At 44.3% G+C, this 7,675-nt stretch overlaps 1 protein-coding gene across 2 annotated transcripts; it reads left to right on the top strand.

The window, feature by feature from the left end:
* Window positions 1-2,590: 2,590 nt before the first annotated feature.
* Window positions 2,591-6,379, top strand: LOC127299557 (glutathione S-transferase). Of its 2 annotated transcripts, XM_051329525.2 has the most exons (9): window positions 2,591-2,744; window positions 3,016-3,060; window positions 4,682-4,767; window positions 4,875-4,946; window positions 5,216-5,269; window positions 5,362-5,437; window positions 5,620-5,681; window positions 5,835-5,894; window positions 6,019-6,379. In XM_051329525.2, the coding sequence occupies exons 1-9, from the start codon at window positions 2,660-2,662 to the stop codon at window positions 6,118-6,120; spliced, it is 642 nt and encodes a 213-aa protein (XP_051185485.1). In that variant the 5' UTR covers window positions 2,591-2,659; the 3' UTR covers window positions 6,121-6,379. The 2 variants fall into 2 exon arrangements, with proteins under 2 accessions (XP_051185485.1, XP_051185486.1); XM_051329526.2 differs by lacking the exon at window positions 5,620-5,681.
* The last annotated feature ends 1,296 nt before the right edge of the window (window positions 6,380-7,675 follow it).

The raw sequence follows: 7,675 nt of genomic DNA, 5'->3' as shown, positions 1-7,675 counted from the left end.
CCTCTATATAAGGGGGAGTCGAGGGACAAAGAAAGGAATCGAATCTACTGTCAACACAACCCTAGTTTTCACAATCGTCGAGTACTTTTCGGCTGAAACCTTCGAGATCTACTTGCCCTCTACTTCTAACAAAACCCTAGTCTACGATCTGTAGGCATTGACAAATTAATCCTTTGTCACCATCTGCGCTGCACTACGTTGGTTACCTCCGAGCTGCTCCTCCTGTCTGGTAATCTCGTTGAAGTCGCCAGCACAAAGCCACGGGAGAGAATCTTGAGCACGGAGATAGCGAAGAACATCCCACGTTTTCTGTCGGAGATCAGCACGCGGTTCACCATAGATTCCAGTGAATCTCCACTCGGCATTACCAACCTTAACCTTTGCATCCAAATAGTATTGGCGCCACAGCCGCACCGAAACTTCTACCCCATCTCGCCACCAAAGAGTGAGCCCGCCTCCCTTCCCCTTACAATCAACAACAACTCCATTTCTAAAGCCCAACCTCCACTGTATCCGTTCCATAGCTTTTGAATTCTTCTTCGTCTCAGAAAGAAAAACCACCGCTGGGTTGTGTGACCTGATCAGGTCTCTCATTTCCCCCACTGTCGCGTCCAACCCCACTTCGCGACAGTTTAGGGATAGGATATTCATTGTGTTCGGCGGTCCCGCTGGGCGGGACTCGCTGATTCGTCATTTGGCACAGAAATCCTGTCAAACACTGAGTTCACCTTCTGTTTCTTCCCTTTCAGAGTCAGTTCCTCTCCTCCCTCATTTGTAAGCTCCGCTCGCGGCACCCACATCTGTCGCGACCTTCTTTTCTTCTGTGGCGGGTTCGGTGGCTGTCCACCTCCCTTTGGCGCTTGATTGTCACTAGGTACACCCCGTGGTCGACGAACATATGTCATGGGCTTCTTAGACTGTGCTTGAGCCACATCCTTTCCCTTCTCAGGAAGCTGTCCACGGTATATCTTGTTGGGGCTGGACACTTCCTGTTCAGATCTAAACTGATCACCACCGCCAGTGCGGGATGACCCTGAATCTGCCCAGTCTCTGAACAGGGTTCTCCTTGGAGGGAGATCAAGCACCGACCCCCTATCACGCGAGAAATTTTCTCTTTCCCCAGACCTGGAACTTAAGCTATCTGAAGAGAAAGATGGACGTTGAATCATGTACATTTTCTTGTGCCTGCCCGGTGATGCCTGTAGCCATTCTCCCCATTGTGGCATTCGTTCTTTATCAGCTTCACATTCACGAGCCGGATGCACTAGACGCCCACACTCAAAGCAAAAGTGTGGAATTTTCTCATACTTTATGTCAAACCACTTCCCCTCCTTGTCATCTTCCGAATCTCTGACCCGCACCAGAGGCTGATCAACTTTAACTTCAACACGAATTCTTAACTCCTCTCCCCATGCAGTACCATCCTCATCCACCTCCACAGAAATGAATTTACCAATCCAGTTCCCAATCATCTCACCATGGGCTCGATTCATCATATCCAGAGGGAGGTCAAAAACACAAACCCAGACATCTAACCTATCAAAGACCATGTCAGATGGCCGAATTGATCCATCATATTCTTCTAGGAGAATTGCATTGAAGTCAAACTGCCATGGTCCATTCTTCATCACATGCTTGAAGTCTCCCTCTGAACCAAGGCGGATGACAAAACGGTTATCGCCGATCTCCTTGAACTGTGCCGGCCGATGGAGCCCCCATGCCCTCTGCATAGCCCTCCAGAGCGCCAATGACCAATTTCCTTGGAGAACACGACTTACCGACGATCACCATTCACCCACTTCATCTTTGGAATCTGGCCTGGTCCGAGATCCTTGATCACCAAACCCGACGCCTCCTTCTTCGTCAGAACCAGATCACCCAGCTTTGCCGACAATGAAGCCGACAGTTCCTCATCGCCCTTCGCCGGTGACAGTGATGTAGTCCTAGGCCTAGACGGAGCCTTGGCCTGAGAACCCTTCCCCGCCGCTGCTGAGGATGCCGAAGCCATGAAACCACCGCCTCGACTGGGAAAAACGAACCAGGGAGCGGGGAGCACCACACCCGACCTGCAGGAGCAGAACGCGCAGTCGCGATCTGGCCCACCGCCGGAGAACAACCGCCCCCGAGAGAGAAACCCTGGTCTGGAACACGATCGCCTCTCGATCGCCCTAGCGAAATTCTCGCTCGTGGTGGACCCTTAAAAAAAGATGGAACTCTTCTTCTTTGCTTTTGATTTTCTACTGGTGTCACTACTTGGGTGCTTCTATTGTAGCAATAAAATCAACATAGATACTTTAACCTACTTTTTACCACGAGGAAGTAGGTAGTGGTCGCTTCCATTGCTCATGCTCTTAACCTTCCAATCATTTTCCAGAGAAAAAAGGCCGGCCCACGAGGAAAGAACCTATGTTATAGCGGGATTTTTGTTTCTTAGTTTTCTTTTCTCTTTTTTTAGCTATGTGCATCCGTACTGCCATTAGGATGCTGCGTTGTTGCAGTTGGTATATTTTAATATTAATATATTCCCTTTATCAGAGAATGGAAATGGCTCACGTCGCGACAATAAGAGAAAAAGGATGTAAAGAGAACAAATTCGATTTCCCCAATAGAAAAACAGTTGGGTAAGCTGGGCTGCAGGCTGCAGCAGGAGGAGGCAGCCATGTCCGCTACGGGGAAGCCGATCCTCTACAGCAAATGGTTCAGCTCCTGCTCACAACGGGTCCGGATCGCCCTCAACCTCAAAGGTAAGTGTGTACTAGCAACCATCCTCGCTTCTTGATTCTGCCGCATAGGTCGCAAGATCACAAATCGTGAAGGATTATGGATGCTCGGTTGTCAAAGCTCTAGGTCAACCTTGTCAGTTACGGATGAAGAGCTTTTCTTGACTAGTGATGTGATTCAGAGAAAGTAACTCCGGAATTTTGGAGGGCCGGAGTTTATAAGATTTGTTTAGATGTTATTAGTACCATTTGATACTGTCTGTACTAATTTGCATCGTTCTTACCTGTGTTCAAGGTGTGGATTTTGAGTACAGGGCGACCAACCCCATGACAGATCCAGGTGCGCAGCAAATTCTTCCTCTTTATTACAGCCGAAGTGTCTTCAGTTTGTTACGGCAAGCAGCTGTAACATGGTCTACAGCCTGACAGATTTTTTTTTTCAAAATGGGGAAGTACCCAGCCTATGTATAAGTGATACATACGACCTTTATTCCATTTATTTATGCAATAAAGATTGGCAAAAGTCTTACAAACAAACATATAGACCGAAGCCGTATAAACAAGGTGACAACGCATCACCTACTAGCTCGACGATAGGGGGCCTAGTTCCCCAGCCACAACCATCATCGGGTCACAAGCCAAAACGAACGCCTATGCATCATCGGCTCACCGATAAACTAGAGAGAGCGCCTCATGTGCATGCTTCGGAAGTCGCAGCCGTCATCTTCCGCTAACCCATCTCCAAGCTGTAGAACGAAGTGAAGGCCCTCGCCAGGCCCGTCACTGACACCACCATGGTGCCAAACAACACCATCACCCTGCACGCGAACACTTACACACGAGCGGTCGCCACCGAGACCCCTCGGCACCAAGCCGCTGAGTCCTACCAACTGACGCGACTTGAAATCTCCGGAAGATTTGCCGCGTGTAGCATCTATCGGACCAGGCATTAGGCATGACCTGACATCTCCGCCGAAGAATCCGTGCAAGAAAACACGCCTCTCCATCTCTTGCCTCTTCCCTCCAGAGCTGCTCCATGAACGATGCCCCAAGAGGGAACACGACACCACAACGCTGCCATCTCCGATCCGGAAGACCGGATCTTAAGGTTTTCCCAGGAACAGCACGAGTGTGGGTTGACAATAGTTGCTTGACGATGCCTTCATCAAAGTAACAACGCAGAACGCCGCCGCCATGACCGCAGGCGGCTCGGTTTTCACCGCCGACTATGTCTCCCCAACTCGCATCTGGGACTAGATGACGGATCTTGAGATCCGCCAATCCAGCTTTGGGCCGACCACCTTCGACGGAGGAGATGACCGCCACCACCACCAAGCCCTGATGAGCTATTGCCATTACTAGCGTCATCCTGATCATAATGTTCACAGTGATTTCTAAATAGTGATCACAGCTGGCATTTTCTAGTTACTAAAGAGGCACATCTGCCTATTGCTATATTGGTGGACATGATTTTACCTTGATCGATTGTTCTCTAAAGTGAAATTATATTGGTAGCTTTGTTACTGCAACCATGTGTAGATAATGAAGTATGTATCAATGATTACTGAGATTTTTCCTCCTTCAGATTCCTCCTTTGTTATTTGCTATCATTCACCATAGAAAGGAAATACTTGCTATAGTCTGTGAGGCAAATGTGTTTCCCTGTAGGCTCTCTTATGTCTTCATGAAATTGCAATGAAGCTTTTGAAATATTCATATTGTAGAAGTTAGGGAACCATATAGAAGCGTTACTCTTGGCCTAAAAGATGGACATTATAGGCCATATTAGTTCGCCAGGGTTAGTATGTTCCTAGGTTTATAAATGGAAGTTTCATACCTAGTTTCCTGGATCCAAGTAGGTTACTCTTTGAGTTTGTTGTTACTATGTTTCTTGCATTCTGTCACCATGCTAAAAATCTTATGCTTCATGATGTTATTTCACAGTCCTTGCTACTTTGTAGATTATGAGAAAATCAATCCTGTCAAGTTTGTCCCAGCATTAGTAGATGGGGATTTGGTTGTTTCTGACTCTTTTGCAATCATATTGGTAAGCTCTAATTGTTCATGGCATCTGTTGAGCTTATAAAATTAACTCTTACAACGTGTGTGCAGTGATATACTAGAAATTAACGTATTTTTTTTTATATTGAGCAGTATATGGAAGACAAGTATCCTCAGCATCCTCTCTTATCCCAAGATCTAAAAAACAAAGCTCTTAATTTGCAGGTACTTGTCTGCTTAAAGTTATATTGGCATGATGATGTAGTATTTGTTTGCACATTTATGGTCAACATTGCCATTAGCACGAAACACTTTGAATTGTTGAAATAAGGTTTAGGTCTATATTGGATAAAAATTGTGATGAGTTGGCAAATCTTACAGACAGGTGGAAATACCAGCTAACGATATCTAGAACCCATCTTATGCAGTTTCTGTTGTTGATTACTCGTTTTAATTTGCACACACCATAAAAGTATGTTTGTCTCTTACCCCAGATTGCAAGCATAGTGTGTTCAAGCATCCAGCCTCTACAGAGCCACGCCGTCATCGTATGTAAAGATAAAATCCAAATGTTGAACTTTCACTTTACTTAAAGTGCGATAATATTCACTTAGGCTTAGTTTTACATGATCTTCTGTAGGGTTCATTTCTTGGCACAATGGACGCTGACGAGAGCCTCCAGATGGTTCAGCAGTATATTGACAAAGGCTTCAGAGGTGCTATTCTCCCACTCTGTCAGTTTGCTAGATAATTACCGTACTAGGATTGTATCATACTTTCAGCGAAACGACATAGAAAAACTTACTATTTTCATGTTCTTTCTTCTGTCCCATGTTTGTAATGTACAGCATATCTGTTGGTGTGAAGTCTGAACTTATCCTTAGTAATTTTGTTTCAGCGATTGAAAAACTATTGGTAGGATGTGACAGTAAATATGCCACCGGAGATGAAGTCCAAATGGTTTGTGAAAGGCTTTTTTCTTTGACTCTTTTCTTCTTTTCCTACAAGGCTACCTACAATTCCTGTTGACTCTGTTAGTGTAGCATCAACTAAGTTTCTTTAACTGAATAACATCAACTAAGTAAGTGTTATATATATTGCGGCCATTTTCAGGGAGATGTGTTTATAGCACCCCAGATCCACGCTGGTGTGACACGCTTCCAGATCGATATGGTATGCAACGTTTCATAATGCTACCTTAATAGAAATAGGTGACATGCAAATAAGCAATGTTCTTGCACTGGTTATGCGGAAACCATTGTTTATGATAAGTTTCTATTGGTATTTCCTCTGGCAGTCAAAGTACCCTATCTTGGCAAGGCTTCAAGCAGCTTACAATGAGCATCCTGCATTTCAAGCCGCACTTCCCAAAAATCAACCAGATGCACCTCCATCATAGTAATCAGGACATCGATCGAGCTACGTACGACCGATTGAGAAATAATTCTAGTAACAGCTTGCAAGTGTTTTCAGTGTATGTCAAGATTCTACGCTGTACTAGCAGTACACCGCATGTAACTTCAGAATTGGGTGCCCAGTGTAAGCAAAGTAGTATGGAGGACTGCCCATGGATGAGCTTGACGCGTTGCTGTAAAAGTAAATAAATGCAATTTCGTTTTTTGAACTTAATAAATGTAATTAACAATACGTGTGTAAAATTATGTTCTATATCGTGTTAGGCAACCGATATCTCAGTGATATTGGTGCAATCAAATCATATCTTGTGCCTTCTGTTTATAGGAGATTGAAGCCATTATGGTGAAGATTGTAAAAGGGTTCATTACCTTGTAATCAGCTATTTATATGATACTAGTTGAATGCACGTGCGTTGCTACGGGTCCCTAAGTTTGGTGTACCACGGTGCAAATCTGAATATTTGTAACGCTTGATCACCATATGATGACCACTTTAACAAAATGGCATGTACACACCAAATTACGCACCTGCTTCCCTAGAATAGACAACAATGGAGTAAGAAACTTGATATGCTTGTCCAAATAGGATTTTGCTCAGCCAACTTCACCAGCGGATGCATTACCATTTATATCAGACAACAAAGCTTCCTTGGATTTTTTCAGGTTCTGTATACGGACTTGCAGTAGCCATTGCACATTATGACATTGCATCTCCAATCTTGGATGCAGACTCAGAGAGCCCAAAATATGCTCATGTTTCTAGGACTGAACTAAGGGAATTAAAATAAGGACGAACGATCAAAATATGCAGCATACCAACATTTTCAAAATGAATTCATCTCTGATGATAAAACTTCACCCACACCCATACAGTAACCTTGCATTTATGCAAGTGAAGATACACTTGCAAGATTTCCATAAGATCACATAATAAAGCATTCATCGAAAATGAAATGAAAATAACACCTTTAGTCGCCTAAATTTTCACCTCATTCATTTTCCGGAAAATGAGATCAGGACACGATCCTACAAGTGGGAGTTCAGTGCCATCTCCTACACTATATCAAGCTTGCAATGCAGCTTGCATAGTTGTACATAGCTTCCAATTTATTTTGCTGGAATTGACATTTCTAAATGCAAGATATCAGCAAAGGTTGTAGGACTGACCTCATCAACGTAAGACATGTTGCTTGAAATTTGACAGTGTTTTTGATATGTTCCCTCTCGAGAGACTTGAGACCAATGTACCATCTACATGATTCATGATAATGATCTCTTGGCGGAAAACAGATCTTGCAGCATCCATCACCTCTTGTTCATATTGTTATAGGAGAAAAATTCTCTTGATCATCTCTGCTCTCGTGTATCAGATGAATGTGAATGTTCATTTGAACCTGCTGCGCTTGTTCTAGTAATGTAACTTGTCACCCATCAATGAGGATGAGGACACCTTCTAATGCTGGGTCATAGCCCAACGAATCTTATTCTGCTCACGCTGCCTATGGTGTGCAGCCTTCACTCGCTGGAGTTTGTCTGCAC

This window comes from Lolium perenne, chromosome 5 (genome assembly GCF_019359855.2).
Source record: "Lolium perenne isolate Kyuss_39 chromosome 5, Kyuss_2.0, whole genome shotgun sequence".
NCBI lineage: Eukaryota > Viridiplantae > Streptophyta > Magnoliopsida > Poales > Poaceae > Lolium > Lolium perenne.
This window is presented reverse-complemented; position numbering and strand designations above follow the sequence as displayed.